The sequence below is a fragment of the Marmota flaviventris genome, chromosome 12, assembly GCF_047511675.1.
Source record: "Marmota flaviventris isolate mMarFla1 chromosome 12, mMarFla1.hap1, whole genome shotgun sequence".
In the NCBI taxonomy this organism is placed as follows: Eukaryota; Metazoa; Chordata; class Mammalia; order Rodentia; family Sciuridae; genus Marmota; species Marmota flaviventris.
The window spans coordinates 10,265,688-10,284,025 of record NC_092509.1 but is presented as its reverse complement, the minus strand read 5'-3'; the positions used below and the strand labels follow the sequence as shown (position 1 = coordinate 10,284,025).

At 56.1% G+C, this 18,338-nt stretch overlaps 1 protein-coding gene across 1 annotated transcript in view; it reads right to left on the bottom strand.

Moving 5' to 3' along the window:
• Galnt2 (polypeptide N-acetylgalactosaminyltransferase 2) overlaps positions 1 to 17,037 on the bottom strand; it is an 87,129-nt gene extending 70,092 nt beyond the window's left edge. Inside the window, exon 1 of the mRNA XM_027947963.2 lies at positions 16,848 to 17,037. Coding sequence (XP_027803764.1) covers positions 16,848 to 16,964 — 117 coding nt within the window. The 5' untranslated portion in view covers positions 16,965 to 17,037. The remainder of the gene's footprint in view (positions 1 to 16,847) is intronic.
• Between the last annotated feature and the right edge of the window lie 1,301 nt (positions 17,038 to 18,338).

The window sequence follows — 18,338 nt, the reverse complement described above, 5'->3', positions numbered from 1 at the left end:
GCCTGGACTCCATGGGTTCTTGAGACATGTGGTTGGCTCTCGCACAGGGCGAAGCCCTGAACAGAGTCAGCTGTGAGGCGCCGGCCTCCTCCACCCTGCTTCCCCATCCTGTCCCCTGCCTCACCCCCACTGATGTGGCCCTGCACTGCCAAGCTTTCGTCCGTGGAACTTGGTTCACACTAGGCTGCTTTTTCTAGTGAGCTGTGAGCAGCCTCTGAGAAATGCAGCTCAAACACAGCACCATCCACAGAGGTGTCCCAGAGTCTCCCCAGGCAGGGACAGGGGAGGCCAGAAACCTCAGCCTCTAAAAACAGCCAAAGAACCAACAGCAGTAGCCATGTGCAGGGCCTCCTGGGGAAGGACTCAGCCTTGCTGACACCTTAGGGACGGGGCTGATGAGACTGTCCCAGAGGGAAACCAGGTGGCCCTGGCGGGCGCCTGAGCACACCACCCACAAGCACCAGGGAACAAGAGCCAATTAACCAGAAGGCTGTTTTGCTAACCATGGACTGAGGGCTCCAGAGAGAACTCTGGGACCACAAAGCTCCCATGCTTTCCAAGGAGGGGCTATGACGTATGTGGTTACCTAGTAGCCTCAGTAGCTGGGTAAGGCTTTGGGGAGCAGCAGCTGCAGCAGGCAACTCCCTGTGTAACTGGGGAATAAAAGGAGGAGGCTGGACTCACGGTGCCTCTGCAGCCCAGGGCGTGCCCCAAGGTGGGCACTGCTGGGCTGGTGCTGGCACCTCCAAGGCCACAGGAGGCCAATAGAGGACCAACCCTTCATCCAGAGAGAGGCGCTGCTTCTACATGCACAAACTCCCCAGGCTGCAGAACTGCCGTGGAGCCTCCAGACAGACAGAAGGACATAGCCTACAGAAAAGTCTGCTGAGGACATGCACCAGCAGACAGCCCCTCGGGCATGTTCTCACCCCATCAGACTTCCAGTCTCAGACACCAACATGCAAACCCCAGTTCTGGCTGACAACCCAAGGAGAAGTGATAGCTGAATTTCCAAGCCTATGCATCTGAGACCCCAGACACGGGGCTACCTCTCCAGGCTCAGCCTGAGTGGTGAGATGTCATCTGGCTTGACTGCACGTCTGGTCACACATGGCAGACACACTGGAGAAAGAGCAGGTCTTCTGAGCCCCCACTAGCTCTGCCAGCATGCCACTCGCAGCAGAGAAGAGGGACAGGGACACAGAATTTCAGCTCCCATCTCCTAAGTTCTGGCCTGTTCCCAGCCAAAGAGCATCTTGGGCTGGGAACTTCAGGGCCCTCAGAAGCTCCACATGTATATCCCTGCTCTTCCCACCACCAAGGGTGGCAGGGGCGCAAATGCCAGCTCTGCCAGGGCCTCCCTGCAGGCCCACGTTCTGCACATGGCACGGAAGAGAGGCCACTCAGCATGGGGACCCCCAATGCCAGTGTCCTGGATCACAAGAAGGCTCCTGTTCCTCCACTCAGTGGGGAGGTGCCCCTGAGGAGGACCTAGGAGGTACTCAAACCCACACATCCTGACAACAGACCCCAGCATGCGGGACCAAACCCTCCGAGGAAAATCCAGAGAAAAGCTGGGAAACCATGATGAGCCATGGCTTCGCACTCGCAGGGATGGCTGCCGAGAAACTCAGGCAGCACGAGAGCTGGCAAGGAGGTGGGAGCCAGTCTGCTATGGCAGCCTGTGTGGGGACAGCGGGCGCTCCTTGGGTGGCAGAAACAGGCACCAGGGTCAGCAGCCACTGGCCACAGACCTGAGAATGAAGTGCAGCATCCTGACAGGCTCCACCCACGTTCAACGTGCTGCTCCTGCCATGCCAGGACGCCCATCAGGTGCATTCAGCCTGCAGCACAGAGTCCCATCACAACACGTGCGCAAGCCGCGCAGACACTATGCTGGGAGACACACAGGTCAGGGGTGCTTTGAGCCCATGTCCCCAAGGGACCCGCGTGGTGCCTCCAGAAGGACATAAGCCTACAGAAAAGCCAGCTGGAGCCAGGCAGCTCCAGGCTGCCCGCCTACCTCCCCAGGGCACTCCCAAAGGCACAGGAACACAAGCATGGTGGGGAGGGAGGGACGCCACTGCTTAATGGCTGCAGATCTGCTGGACAGACCAGTTCACCAAACTCTGGCGAGAATACATGGGACTCCAGAACCTCACACCTACGACAATAAGACACAAACTGCTGTGTTTTCCCCACAAAAAGTTAAAGCACCTCTGGCAAAACCACAGAGAGCAGTGAGGTGGAACCACAGCCGACGGCTGAGAGACCCCACCCCGTCCTGCTCCCAAGGGGCAGACAGCATGGCCTTCCTCCACATCGCCTCTGTGTGGCCTCTGTGTGGCCTCCACATGGCCTCCGCACGGTCTTCATGGCAGACAACAGGCCTGGGCCTTCCTCATCAGCCAGGTGGTCAGCAGCAAGCCAGCAGAACCTTGCCAAAGACCCGTCCACGTTTCCCTGAGTGTAAACGCCAACAATGAGTCTCCCAAAACAGAGACGACCCAAGCTGGAGACCAAGGAGATGGCTTGTGCACACTCCCCAGGCCCCACAATCCTGAGCGCTGCTACCCAAAGGTGGAACCTCAACAGTGTCTCCCACCAGCCAGCCCTGCCTTGCAGCCTGCCCTGAACTGGGTAGGGTGGGTCCTGGCTTCTGTAACTGCCCAGCGTTCCTAAGGTGGAACAACAGCAAGCTGCAGCAGAAAGCAAAGGGCAGAGATGTGAAGGCAAGGAAACTAACTCAAAAGGAGAGGCAGGCTAGAGGCAGTAGGAAGGGGCCGCAGGCTTCCCCAGGCCTAAGGGTTAGTTCTAATGCAGTAGCTTCACCCTGAACGTATTTCATTTGTGGAACTTGATAATTAGTACTGGGCACTGGATGAGGCAGCTCCTAAAACATGCACACCTGGCATGTCCCAGCAGGCTGCCTGTTCCCTCAGGGGAGTGCACTGGTCTGGGCAAGCCGGGCGGACGCTGGGCTGGTGCCTGCTGCATGGAGAAGGGGCAGGAGTCAGCTCTGGCAGGGACATCCGTCTCCCCTGCAGACACCTTCCAGGTGAAAGACATCACCCCGGAAGGGAGACCTCACATGCTTACTCAGCACTCTCCCCCTAGGAGTCTGGGTGCACGGCAGGTGCTCACCTGATCCCATGAATCCTCCCAGCAGCTCTACACAGTAACCCCAGATGACCCACATTTTACCAAGGGCACAGCTGAGACCTAGAAGGATACCTGTCCAGGACACACAGCGGGTGGCAGGGCTGACACCTGAGCCAGGCAGCTCCAGGCTGCCCACCTACCTCCCCAGGGTGCTCCCAAAGGCATGGAAGGTAGTCACACTGCTGAGCAGGAGTGCAGGGGCCTGATGCTTTTCCCAAGCCATCAACTGCTCAAGAGACCCCGCCCTGGAGTCAATCTGCACAGACTCCCAACTTCTGCAAAAGGTATGTCCTAAAGAGGTGTACCTAAGAAGTGACGAAGAGCAAAAAGGAAAGTGCTCCTTTCACAGCCGGGCCCACAAGAACCCCAGTAACAGGAAAGCCCCAGTCTCCGACACTGGGTTGGCCCTGCTGCAGCAAATCCTCCCACGGGGCCTGCCTCTGCTTAGGCTCCAGCATCTCCACTGTATACCTCCCTGCCCCGCCAGCTGGCCACAGCATGAACACGGAGCCAGCCCCTCGCAGCCAGGATTGCATGTGTCGCCCACCCTCCCCAGATGCCCTCTCCCCAGGGCTCGTGTGCAGTGGTACTCCCACAAACTCCTTGGGCCACTGAAGACAGGACTGTCTTGGTTCCTCCTCCAGAGTTCTAAGACCATCAAAGCCCAATTCAAGTCCCACTCAAAAACTTCAGCACATCCCCGCACCTCAACATGTGGGCCAGCTGCAACACCTCTGCAGACTGCTGGCACTGCTACCTCTGCAAGCAGGGCCCATTTCTCTCAAGGCAATGATGCAGGGTGACCCCCATGGGCTCCAAGTATGCCTCAATGTCCCCAGCATTCCACAAACAAAGCCCACTTCTGCCCTTTAGGTCTAAGCTAGGAGTCAACAATGTTTCAACAGAGCTCTCTAAACAATGAGCTGAGACTACAGCACTGAAATAACCAGAGAGAACTCCAACAGTCCCCTGGAGCAACAAAGGAATGACCCTCAGACCCAACCCTGCACCCAGTGCACTCCTCGAAGGCAGCCGGACTGGTGCGCATCCAGACTGTATTTCTCTGGAGAGGAGTTGGCAGGAGGAGGGTCCATGGAACACTCAGGAAGAAGAGGGCTGCCAGGAGGGGACTGCCTGAACAGCCTGGTGCCTGGGCCTGGGCCTGGCCCCACCCAGCCCAGCAGCCCTGGGTAATCTCTGCTGCTCAAGGGAAGAGGGACTGCCCCACTGGCAGCAGCTGGGGGACCACCTCAGAGACTCAGTATGTAGAAGCCAAGGTCAAGGTCAGAGTCACCAGCACCCCATAGGGAGGTCCTGGGCAGGCCCCACTCAAGGGTGTGTATACCCCAGACCTGTGGGGGACCCAAGGGCAAGGTGGGCACCCCGCAGCACCCATTCCCAGCTCACTCCAGCCAAGCCACAGTTATCCACAGGCCCACTCTGCCCTGCAGTGCCCAGGAATGTCCACTGGGCTCTGACCCATTAGAGGACCTTAGAAGGAAACCACATGGCCCTCCAGACATACACCTCTCAACTTCTGCTTCAAGAAGGAGGGGGCCTTCCCAGGTCCATGGCGATTCTAGGCAGCCGGAGGGCAGGCAGGGGACAGGGAGGAGGTGGCCCTCCTGGGGCCTCCGCACCTGACTTACATCCTCAGCCCAGAAACTCACACCTGCCCTGTGCACCTCCCCCAGGCCAGTGGAGCCTGGCCTCAGCTGGCCCAAGGCCTCCAGGAAGGGAACCTGAGCATGTGAGCACACAAGTAAAAGGGGCCCTCACCTCCACTCACTGCCTCACACAGGCCCTGCTCGAGCAGGTCCCGGAGCTGCCAAAATGACAGAGGGCCTAGGGATGGCCAGGCCCTGCCTGGAAGCAACATGCTTCCTCAGGACATTTGCCATCACAGGCCAGGTGGCACATCTGTGAGTCTGTAGCAGTTGTAAGCTATCTTAATTGGCAGTATCAGAAACCACTCCAATACCTGACGGTTTCAGAAACCACTCCAACACCTGGCTGGCCCACAGACCTTGTCCTCGGCCCACGCAGGGGGCTCTGTGCACATGTCACCACTGACCTGTTTTCAACTTCTCACTGACAGTTTCAAAAGCAAGCCAGAAACTGAACAACTGAAACTAAAAGAACATTTGCCAATAAAAACCTGGGGGAGAGTTTCAAATAACACACCATGTTCAGATAACAGCTCAAGAGGATGAAAAAAAAAACAAACAATTACCAATCAGTTTAAAAATTAATTACAGTCAGCCGTGGTGGCCACACCTGCAATCCCCGCAGATTCAGGGGGCTAAGGCAGGAGGATCGAAAGTTCAAAGCCAGCATCTGTAATGGAGAGGTAGGTGCTAGCAGCTAAATGAGACCTTGTCTCTAATAAAATACAAAATAGGGCTGGGGATGTGGCTCAGTGGTCAAGTGCCTCCGAGTTCAAACCCCAGTGCCAAAATATATATATAAAAATTACATAGCCACATATCTAAAACCCACATCCTGGTATAATTTTTCCAAGAAAGCTACAAGCAATGAAGAGGTGCAACTGGGAAATGATTTGTAACCCAGCATGGAGTGGGAAAGGCTTGGGCCTGCGGCTCCAGACAGGGTCTTCTGGGCCATATAGCTGCCCAGGACCCTGACCAGCCTCCCAACTCTGGGCTCAGTTTCCTCACCTACAGGAGGAGTGAGGGCTTCAGAAGTCCCTTCCCCAGCTCCTTCCCAAACAACCCCTCGCATGGGACGGGAGAGGACGAAAGGGGACTGGCAGCTGGCTCCACAGGGCTCGAGGCCTGCAGGGTGCCATCAGCCCCCCACCTCGTCACACAACTGTCAACACCAAGCTCCTAGCATGCATGCAGGGCCTCCCTGAGCCTCTATAGAGGCAGAAAGGTGAAGCACAGCATGAGGGCTTAGAGCTGCCTGAGGCCAAGGGCTCCAGAGAGCCAGAACTCTGACTTCTCTGCCAAGTCTCACCAGGCCAGTGAGACACCGAGGCCAGCCGATTACCAGGGGCTCCGTACCTGTTTGCTCTGGGCGCTTGATATCAGAAACAGGCACAGCTGGTTCCAAATCCTGTGATGGCTTCAGGGAGCGACCTGACCTCGGACACTAGGCCTTCCCCCAAGGTACCAGGACTTGGCATCCAAGTGGGCAGAGTGACGCTGTTAAAGAGCTGCAGCCGTGGATCTCAGGGCCTGACCATTCAGTCTCTGCCCAAAAAAGCAGCCCCAGGCCACCTACTCTTCGGGGACCAGGCTTTGCTTCCAACAGCTATGGTGCACCTGGCAGCAATGCGGGCATTTTCTAATGCTGAGCAGAAAAATAGGCTGATAAGATAACCAGAGACACTGCTTCAGGGCCAGCTGGGCACACGATGCCACGAGCTCTCGATCACCAGTTATGGAGGAAAATCCTTTAAAGTAGAACTCAGCAACATCAGGTGAGTCATGCAATGCACATGGGCCAAGCCTATAACCCAGCAACTGGGGAGACTGGGGCAGGAGGACCACAAGTTCAAGGTCAGCCTAGGCAACTTAGCAAGGCCCTAAGCAACTTAGTGAGGCCCTGTCTCTAAATTTAAAAAAAAAAAAGGCTGGAAATGCAGCAGCTCCATGGTAAAATGCCCCGGGTTCCATCCCCAGTGCCAAAAAAAAAAACTTAAGATTCAACCCAAGCACAGAACACCTAATTCATGTTTCCCCTGGCAAATGCCTGGTGGCCTGCATTTCTCTTTGATGCACACTGATATGTAAATTCCTAAGCCACCAAGCACAAATGAACGCATGTCCCCTCTACACAGGGACACTCCCCCAGAGCCCGACCTGCCCACAAGCCTGTCAGTGAGGCCTGGGTGGCTACTAGACACTCAGCCTGGAGCTCAGACCACCCACGGACCCAGACTACCCCTCCTGGCTCCAGGCTTCTGGCTTCTCCACATCAGCGGTTTCTAGAAGGTTGGGCAGGTGATCACTGGCCTCTAATCAGCACCTTCCAGTCTGCAGCTGCGCTCTGCACCACAGGAGGGGAACCTGTGCTCTGCACCTAGATGGTTCAGGGACATGGCCCCAAGACCAGGACAGCCACCACTGGTGCTGGCCAAAGTCACTGTCAGGCAGCCTGGACCAACACAACTCCACCCAGCTTTGCTACTGTGTCACCTGGGGGCTGGCAAGGCGGGGGGGGGGGGGGGGGGGGGGGGGGGGGGTTGTGTCTGTCAGAAACTGCACTGTGAAGACAGACAAAATGAGACCCTCAACCCTCGGGGCTCCCTCCCAGGCTTGCAGAGAGGCACAACAACCATAGCCTCCAGGCGTTGCAGGGACAAGGCTCAGAAGCTTCCCTTACAGAAAACACACACCACCAGGTACTGCAAAAGCCTCTCGTTGACAATGCAGCGTGGAGCAAGGGCTCCCAGGTAATCCTGCACGTCCTGCTGGGGAACAAAAAGAGAACAGCACGTGCTTACTAAACGTGTTCCACCTGAGCCTCCCAAGGGGCAGTCGGAACAAGCAAGCAAAGCCACCTAGGACACAGGAAACCTGGGGTGCCGAAGGACACGTACCTGACCAGCGAGAAGGCACTGAGAAGGCACCCTCAGGGTGCTGGGAAGCCACCAGCCCGGGAGAGCAGGAGAGCAAGCATTTCTGGGCAGCAAGCAGTCCCTGAGGTATCAGGGACCACAGGGCCACCTCACCTCCCCATAGCCTCTGGGCACTCAACAGGGGGATGATTTCCAAAGCAGAGAGTCCTCCCCAAAGGAACAATGGAAACCACAAGGAAGGTTTCCCTGTAGGGTCCTGCATGTCCTCCAAGGTCCCTGAATGAAACTCACCCGAGCTCCAGGAGGTCGAGCAGCAGACCCAACACCAGCCCAGCAGCCACGCCCGATGTTCTTGCCAACCGAGGCCACACACTACCAGGAACATCACCTCCAATTTTTTGAGTGAAATTTTCAAAAATACACAAAAAATGAAATATAATGAACACCACACCCAGCGGTCGACATCCATAACACATCTGGCTAATCTAATTGTCCCAAAATTTCCCCCAGGTAGGCTACCACTGTGTCCACAAACTGGATTTGACTCTCCAAAAGATACGGATGTATAAAAACTCTTAATTCCAAAGCTGCTGCCCCTGAACACATGACAGCCAGGCCTGGACCCCAGTGCCACACTGCCCCTGGACACTCCGCAGCCAGGCCTAGACCCCAGATCTGCTGCCACTGGATGCACTGCAGCCAGGCTGGACTTTATCTGCTCTTCGGTCATTACCCAACCCACCCTCTGTTTCTCAAACAGTGGGGTCATCGTAATGACTGTGACCCTCTGAAGGAAGGCAGGACTCTGCTGGTCCACAAGACCTGTAGGTCCACATGATTTCTCAGTGGGTAGGTGCTTGCCAGCTGCTCTCAGAAATGAAAAGCAGAAGTGTTTCTGTCTGTATGCTGGGAGCGGGAGTGGACGGAGGCAGAGGTGCAGTCAGACAGGGCCCAGCTTCCTCCATCAGAACACACGGCAGCCAAGTTCTCCTGAGGGCAAGCAAAAGACATGCCAGACGCACTCCCCAGCTCAGCACCTGAAGCCGGGACTCCTATCCCCACGGTGACATCTGGAGATACCGTGGACCAAGCAGGGATCAAGTCACATCATTACCAGCTCAAACCTCAAAACTGGTGAAGAACATGTTGACATCATAGAAGGAAACCTAGGACCAGTGTTCCTAGGAGCCATGTCAAGGTGGGGCAGAGATGGACAGGAGGCTGGAGTCCAGCAAGGTTCCCCAAAGAGCGAAGTCTGGCCAACCCTGCACAACTGCCGTAAGGGCCTCAGGCCCAAAGCGGGGGCACTCAGTGCTTCAGGGGGCTCTCTGGGAAAAGGCCCACATCCTTGGTGGCACAGCAGGTGACCAACAGAGGTGGTTGGATCCAAATTTGGGAACACCATTCCCAACCCCTCCCCCTCACATTTCCCTGTGTCCAGGTGCACGAGCCATACCTGGGAGACTGGTTTCTAATGAAGTCAGACAGGCTCTTTCAATAAGTAGGAAATAAAAACCTTGGCTAACAGGAAGCTCCGAGACCCCGCTCAGCGGGCAGTTTTTCTTTCCCAGGGTTACATAAGGTAACAGTATTTTACAAATAACAGCATCTCAGAGGTGGCGAAAAGGGAACATTCTAGACCAGAGAAACCAGTGGTGACCAAAAAAGGACCAGGGGACAAGCACTGGCACAGGGGACAGGCCAGGCGAGAATGGGGTGAGGCTACCCTGGGAAGTCCCAGAGCAACAGGAAGCAGGGAGCAGGAGGCATCCAAGGCGGCCACACCGTGCCCTGACACTCACCTGCACTTACTGATAACAGTGCATTTCTGGGCAGCTCCAAAATCAGGCCTTCAATCTGCATCAGCTCCTCAGGCTGCCATAGGGTCGTTTAACTGAGAAAGAGCCCCTTCATCCAAAGTGTGTCCATTTTACAGAGCAGCACCTTAAAGGAGCTGGCCTTGGAGGCAGAGGCAGGGACCCTCCCAGTGCCCTCAGCCACCTCCTCCAGGAGGACACTACCCCACAAAGCCCACGATGACTCCTGGAACAAGCAGACAGCCTCTGGGAACAGCAGCTGGATACGCCACCCGAGGCCCACGCCCTAAGTGGCCATAGGCAACGTATTCTCCACAATACCATAGATCACAGGACCTTGATGTCACTCACACTGTCACAGTCTCCCCAAAGCTGGGGACACTGGGCAGGGCTGCCTCTGGATTCCTGGTATCATGCATGGGTGACCCCACCCACACGACTCTGGCCACACCCAGCAACTACGTGGCAGTGGAGACCCTGGGCTACAGCTCATGAGGCTGATGTGTGGAGTCTGCAAACGTGCCCTGTCCTTGCACCCTGAGTCACAACCCATCTCACCTGGCCCCGTGTAGAGGTCAGCTCAGAACTCAAGAAGCTCAAAGCATAGGCCACAAAGGCCTGCACAGGTCCAGCAGGGCCATGGCGGGCAGTGAGCAGCCACGTGTGCCGAGAGCCAGCGGAGCAAAAGCAGAATTCCCCACACCACACAGTGGAGGAGACATGACCCTTGGGAACTAGCTCTTTTAGTGAGCACAAGAAGCCAAGGAACAAAGACCCCAGAAAGAGGCTGGGCACAGCTGAGAGACCAGGGCCACCTGTCCGTGAACCCACACACGCAGGGACGGGCCCCACTGACACCCAGGCCTCTCACACTACTCTGTGCCCACTGCACCTAGTGTGTCCACAGGGAAGGTGACCTGGTTGTACTGTCCCCCAGCACTCCAAGCACAGGGGCCCTGCACCCACTATGCTCCTCGCAGATCCTCAGCACTAAGCCATGCCTGCACACAATAGGCTTCCAAAGATTCTCAATAAGAGAATAAAAGGGATGGAGCCTGTGGTCACCCCAGGCCCTGCCCAGGCACTGAGGGCACACAGACTTGGTGGAGTAAAAAACTAATGAAGAAAAGGCCAAGGGGCCGACACTGCCTTCTGAGCACTGTGGGAGGCGTGGCCCAGGAGGCACTCAGCAGGCACAGATGCACAAGTGCACCAGGATGGGCACTGCCAAAGCCAGGAAGGGAGGAAGGGCCTGGGAGCCCAGGAGCCCCCACCAGCCCTGAGATCTCGGGAAAGCCTCTGCCCTCTCCCCACTCTAAGTCTTCATCAGCACGAAGGGAGACGCCCGACAGCTGTTCTGAGGAGAGCTCAATGCATGAAACCCGTAGAATGCACTGCGCACAGGGGTGCCGACCAAGTGTGTCTACGTGTCCTCCTGGCAGGGGTGCAGCCCAGACCCCCAGCAGACTCCCTGGAAGGTCCAAGCACAAGGCACAGGGAGAGAGGCCACCAACATCCACAACTATAGCCACCTCTGCCTCTGAACACATGCACGCCTGGCACCGACAGCCACTCTGCCCTTGGACACTGTATGCCTGGCACCAACGACCACTTCTGTCCCTGGACACATACATGCCTGGCACCAGCAGCCACAGCCAGTAGGGAGGAGGCTCCGGCACAATGTGGGTAGAGGCTGGGATGCTGCCGATGTCTTACAACAGAGGGCAGCCCCCACTCAAAGCACCCTCCAGCCCAACACCAACCATACCACGGTGAGAACCCTGAACCAGGGCGGTCACTGCCCCCTGGTCCCAACCAAAACATGTGTCCCAGTTTGGACTTTAGAAGCCCAAGGACTCTACCCCATCCTTCCTGACTATTCTGCCTCCCTGAGAGTTAGGGACAGGAAACTGCTGCCTTGGACAGGGACAGGTTGCCAGCAGGAGGGCCTGCGCACACAGCCTGTTCTGCAGAGCACTCCTGGGAGCAGAAGAGGAAGGGGCAGTTCACAAGGGCAAGCAGCCTGCAGGGCCAGGAGTGACCAACCACTGCCCAGCCCCAGGCAGGGCCAGCCTGCATGCATAGGGGCTCCCAGGGCTGCCGGCTGGGTGCTCTTCCATTGCATGCCCAGGAGCAAGGCCCCTGCAGCAGGGTTGGTTTTCTAGATCCGGCCCTGATGAATCACTGCTTGCTGTCTGCGCTTTGGCATGCTAAGAAACCCATCTGTACAAATGACATACGCTTCCCAGGCCCACTGTGGACGTGGGAAAGTGCAAAGCCAGTGTCTCAGTCACCCTGAGCCACAGGAGGAGGGAGCCAGACAGGCGCAGTGGCTGAGGGGCGGGCCCACGGGAAGGACTGCTCAGCGCCAAGGCCTCGTCTGTATCCCTGTAGACAGGGAGAAAGCGGGAGAGACTTTCTTGGCCAAGTTACACATGGCTGGCACCTGCACACTGAGTTAACCCTGAAGTCACCTGCAGGGCCAGAGGTCAGCAAGTCTTGGCACCGTAGAGAAGAAGAAAGTCTGTCCTAGTGAGCCACACCCACATGTGCCGAGGAAATGCCCAGGCCCATCCCATCCCAGAACCACTCAAAAGCCCAAGACCACCAGCCGTAACACAGGAGGGAAGACAACCCTGAGGTCAAGAGCAGGCCTGTGTGGACAGGCCTCAGCCTGCCATCATCTCGGGCACCAGGGTACAGCAGCTCTCCCTCATCATGGCAGAAGTCACTCAATTGCTGAAGAGGGAAGGCAGCCTGCTGGGTAACACATTTACACCACACAGAAGGACCTCGTAGTCACAGTCTGTGTGGCCTAACTGAACGGATTTCCATCTGACCTGCATTTCTCGGGTCACCTTGCACACAGAGCTCCCCAAACAGGTTTCCCCAGGAAGGACCACAGCCACAGGGGAGTGGGTCTGGCCAAATCCATGCGTTCTACATGCAGGCTACTGGTCCATCAGGAGCCTCCAGGGCTCTTCTCAGAACATCCTGCCACTGCTCACACCTCAGCCAGCAGCTCCTAATGCTGCCCAGGCAGCCTCAGTACCTACCACCTCGCTTCTGGGCAAGCAGAGCAGCAGCCTCACCACTTGATCACAGAATTGGAACCTTCCTCAAGCGACTCTTGTGCCAGAAGGCCTGAGACCAGCAGCAGTGAGGAAGGCACACACTGCCCACTATTCTGAACACTTCCCGGTCACTCTTCCCAATGCAGAGTGCAGAGGAGCCCACCCAGCAAAAGCAGGCTCCAGAGCCTGACAGCAACCCGCAACCTGAGCAAGCTGACCCCTCTGAGCACTCCCCTTGATTGAGGGCCCAGCGCAGGGCTCAGAATCTCCACAGTCTTTATCAGTCACGATCTGTTTCCACTGTGCTTGAACACAGAGCCGAGGGAGCCACAACTCCATACCTAGGAGCCTTACTCTCCTTAGGAAGTTCATCTTACAGTGCCCTCTGCAGACTGCCCCACGGAGCTTTCCCTGCCGTCCTCCCAACTGCAACTCTGTTGAATGGCCTCTGAACTGCAAACTGAGGGGAGGCAGCAGGGAGTGTGGGCCCCAACATCTACCCACAGGCTCACCAGGGACCTGCAAACACCTACAAAACTGCGGGCCTCATGTCAGCTGCAAACCAAGCATGCTTCTGTGCCCAATGTCACTCCCAACAGGAGGACAGGGCAGGAGCCTGGGGGAGCCTGGCCAGCCCCCTGCACAGGACTTACTACTCGGGGAACATCCACCAGTCTCCCACTACAGAAGCAAGCCCCAAGGCAAGCTACACCTGGGCCCACGTTCTTGATGGCTGCCCACCAATGGGAACCCTCTGTGATACCACACTGGGTGGAGAGCTGGCATTGGCAGATGACTTCCCAGAGTCCATCATTAATGCAGTCAAGAAACCAAACAGATTGGTCCCAGAGACACAGACAAGGGATAAAGAGACCCAGTTATACAGACGACACTTAGGACCCTGGCTACACCATTTCCAGAGGTTTTGAAGGTTTCCTTTTTCTAGTCTCTTTTTTTAGATATCAGTTATTCAGCATTCACTATTTACCAGAAACCACAAATAGCATGCACTCCTCAAAAAAGGCCACAGGATATGAATGCTATCCCTAATGCAAAGACGAGGAAACTGAGGGTCAGAGAGCTTCAGTAAATTAGTGAAGGTCACTAAGTAGAAAGAGGAAGAAAGTAAGTCTCACTCAGTGCCAACAAGTGAACTGTGTCCTTTCCCTTCACATGGGTGTCTACTAGCCTCTCAAAAAAGTTGCTGGCTCCCTAAATCAGCCAAGTCAAGAACCAACAAGTTTGAAGCCCTCCACAACTTAACCCTGAATTCCTTCCCCAAATGCACACCTAAGGTTCCTCTAATTAGTAGAAGAACTCTATTCCAGTCCTCCAGCCAGGGACCCCCAGAGCAAAGGCTTAGCTCCCACACTAGCTCCCAGGAAGAGTGATGCTGCAGGCCCTGGGCCCCCCAAGGATGGGAGCAAGAGGCCAAGGCACATGCCCGGTCCTCTCCCAGCAGAGCACATGGTCTCCCACTGGAAGTCCTGTCCTTTCTACCAAGGCAGTCACACTTCACCCAGAGGCCACTTCACTTAAACAGAAATGCATTCCTCTCTTCTGCAGCTCTACCCACTGCCAAACAACCCAGAACCCCGGGGAGATTTAACATGATTAAAATTTTAAAGCATTTGAGATGGTCAAAGGAGTGGCCTCATGACTGCAAATCATCAGTGTAGGGAGAAGAACAAAATATGGGGCAGGGGAGGCCACCACAAACATATGTGAAATGTTAAGTGAAATTGCACATAGATTGCTTTAACACACATCCTGAGCCTCAGCACAGAGTCCTGAGTTTCACAGTAAGTGCAAGGCGGTTGGTTCTCAGCTCTCATTCCTGCTTGGTTTGTTAAGTCTGCAATCCGAATGAGCTGACTTTTTGAGTTTTCCGAATGCAGAATAACAGTTCTGTGCTTAGTTATTTAACAGGCAGGGTACACAGTGAAGAGCCCAGGCCATGCTGCTGAAACAGCAGAAACCCTATACATGTCCCTCAGACAAGCCCCGAGGTCTAATCCTGAAGCCTGGTGCCCCATGAAAAACCTCAGGATGTGGAGAAATTGGATGAATGTGGAATCAGATCCCAGAAATGAACAGCAGAAAACAAAGAAAAAATATAAACCCAATTATCTCTTTTTTTAAAAAAAAAGTATAGTATTTAAATTCTGCTATTACATGAATACGCCACTATCTTATTTATGTCCACAAGCTGAAAAAAACACATATTTCCTTTCATCATGAAGAGACGTCCAGTGTTTAAACCCAGGGAAACAATCCACAGGACACAGTTCTCCTGTAGGTCAGGAATCCAAGACAGCAGGGTCCTGTTGGGCCTCCAGAAACCAGCTTTGGTCCTCCCTTCTTTATGTCAGGATCCACCCAATTGGGCCAATGAGTCTTCTGCATTTGCAAAAGCTCTGGCATTTATTTACTTCCTCCCCCCTCTGAGGGATAGGATTTAATTTTCTGGTTGGTAGAACAGCATCCCAAAGCACCCCAATCCACATGAAAGTCACCTCCCTACTCTTCTCCCTGGTCTTCATCTGGCCATAAGGATTCCTTGGACTCTCTTCTGAGCTAAAAATCACAGGTGAGGGGTGTCTCAAGGCTTGGACAAGAAGACCCTGCCCACCAGCTACAGCCCCTGGCTGAGGAAGCAGCCCTGGGAAGCTGACCCCACACACCTGCCCTGCTAGTCCCCTGTACTATGGCAGTGGCAAGGCCAAGGGGTCTCACCAGCAGGCCAAGCTATATCACTGGCCAGAGCAGTTCACTGGGAAGCCAAGCTTGTAAAAATCATTCCAGATTAGCACTATATGGTTTTCAAAGGACCAAACTGCTTCCAAAGCTGCCTGCTCTGGATTTAAGAATCAGCAGAGATTCAGCTTAAAGGCAGGGCTGAGAGCCCAGGTCAGCTCCTGAAAGCCTGACCACCATGGAGACATCCGCCCCACACTGCCCCTATGAATAAAGCTATCCATCAGATTCACCAAGAGCTAAACCAAACACTTCCACCTGCCTCAGTCGAGAACTGCAGCTGGGAATGAATGAACAGGGGCAAGCTAGAAGGGATGGCTAGAGACCACCAAGTCCTGTGTGAACATGGTGGCTCAGATTTCCCCAGATGTCTGCTCAAGCCACATTAGTCCCCATGGGATGGCTGGCTACAAGTTCATTTCCTCACTCTTACCCAGAGGAATTCCACCTCTATCAACTCTGACTTTCTGGGTTCCTGGTGTCACTAATGAGGTTTACAGGACTTTGGAAAAGATAAGATTGCTTTCAAAGCCGGTAGTAAAACCCCAGAAACCCCTCCAGCAAGTAGGGCAGCTCAGCAGCACAGAGGCTGGCCAGGCACAGGATGGCCTTAACGCTTTGGCGCTTTGAGTCCGCGGATATCAAAACCCCACTGGCCGCGCGGCGAGACCACACAGTGGCCCCCGTATTCCCCATAGCTTCATGGCTTGGCCCTTGGCGCTCAGAAAACACCCATCCAGATGGACGGGGAGTGGGGCTGGGAAACACAAACGCAGGAGACGGAATCGCCGTGGGAGGCCAGGGGCCACGCTAGGCAGAGAGAACCAGGGCCCGCACAGCGGAGGCCAGCCGGGGCGGGGCGGTTGCATGTGTGGCTCCGGGTGTCTGTGCCCAGCGCGCCAAAGGGCAGATGGGTGCCAGACAAGCGACCACAGCCTGCAGGGTGGCCAGAGGCAGGCACGAGGGTTTGCTGCCGCCTGTACCAAGGAGTCGAGAAGAAACTTGGACTCCTGACTCCTAATGTCCACGCCGCGCAAGAAGGACGGCCTCTCCTTCTGCTCGCTGCGCACCCCTTTGTGCTCCCAGCACCCTCCCCTACACTCCGTGCAGCGCAAGCTGAGCGGGGACAGGACTCCAGTCAGGTGGGCACGGGTGTGTGTGGGGGGGGTCAGGTGGAAAGGGGCCTGTGGGGGAACCAAATGGACAGAGGTCGGGTGGTGCATAAGACCAGAGGCCCGGAGAGACCAGGTGAACAGGAGCCAGATGAGACACAAAGTGGGCGGGAGCGGGGGGGGGGGGAGCCAGGTGGACAGAGGCGGGGAGGGGTGGGGACCAGGTGGACAGAGGCAGGGTAGGGGAACCAGGTGTACAGAGGCCGGGGAGGGGGACCAGGTGGACAGAGGCCAGGGGTGGGGACCAAGCAGACTGGGGCCGGAGATGGGGACCAGGTAGGCAGGGGCCGGGCATCCGCGGACCTCCGGGGCCACTCACCTTTCTGCCCGCGCCGCCCGCGGCCAGCGCGGAGCCGCCCCCCGAGTACATGTAGTAGGCGATGCCCAGCACCCACAGCAGGGCGAAGCACAGCAGCATCCGCGAGCGCCGCCGCATCCTCCCACTCGGCGCGGCGCCGACTGCAGCCTGGCCGGCGGCGGCGGAGGGCGCGGGCGGACCGGGGCGGGACCGGGCGCGGGGCGGGACCCGGCGCGAGGGACGCGGGGACGCGGGGACGCGAGCGGGCGGCGCTCGGCGCCCGGCAGGAAGCGCGGCCCGGCGGCGAGGTCAGGGAGCAAAGGGCAACCAATCGGCGCGGGGAGGCGGAGCCGGGGCGGGGCCGTATCTCCGGGGCTGCGGCGCCCCGCCCCCGAGCGCCGCGCGGCGTGAATGGCAGGTGGCTACGGGCGGAGGCGGAGCGCGAGGCCCGGCCCTGGGCCAGACCAAGCGGTCGGCTTGCTGCAGCTTCCGTTCTCAGCTTGCAGCAAAACGCCCCCATCCCCAGTGTCAGGTTCACTTTTTTGTTTACTCAGAGGTGGGGCGTTAAGGTAGAGCCTGGGAAGGTGGTTTTCAAAGGCACGCGTTTCTGGGTGGAACCGTCTTAATAGCTAGGAGGTGGTCGTGTTAAGCAAACATGAAATTGAAAGGAAGGAAGGCAGAATTTCTTAACTCTTTTCTTTTCCATGGGGTGTTTTCTTGAAAGAAGAGCGCAGTCTGCAGGAAGCATCTCCAAACGCGCAAGAAACAGCTCTGTCCTAACAGCGTCAGTGTAACCTTGGCATGCCCTCGTAGGGCCAACGTTTCCAGTGTTCCTGAGAAAGGAAGAAATGTTACCAGCACTTGACACATTACCAGTTTTTCAAGAGCATCAGAGTCCCAGGATAATGGCAGCTGCTGATGGTGTCTACCCACATCCTCCACAAAAGCAGGAAGATTTAGATTACGGAAGAAGGAAGAAAAGACAAATCCCAACAGAGCTCCTCCACTATAGCCAAGGACTTAGGGGAAACACCACAGGTCCATACTTTATTGATCAGGGGAAGAGAGTTTGCAGGAGAAAAAAAGGAGGGGGGGGGGAGACAAGAAGTGGCAACTGTGAGAAAACCTTGCTTCTTGCGGGAGTCATAGGAAAAGGTGAGGCCCTTTGGATGCCTGGGGGTGAATGAGAAGAAGGAAGTGAGAAGACCCTGCAGAAATAAGACAGCCTGCCCCTCTCCAGCTTCCGGCATCATGTGTGAAATCTGCACTTCAGTAGCAGGTGGGAGAGAACACTCCCCACCTGGGAACCCTGCCCCCAAATGCCCAGGAACAGGAAAACTCAAGTCAAGGGCAAGAAGCTACTCAAGAAGAAAACAGAAAATTAATTCTGTTCCTAATGATGACAAAAGGAACCATGATGGTTGGCCTGATAAAAATCCCCCCCCCACACACAAGAACCATGAAGTGGAAGCAATGGTAGTTCCACCCACCAAACTGAACAAGGTGCCAGAT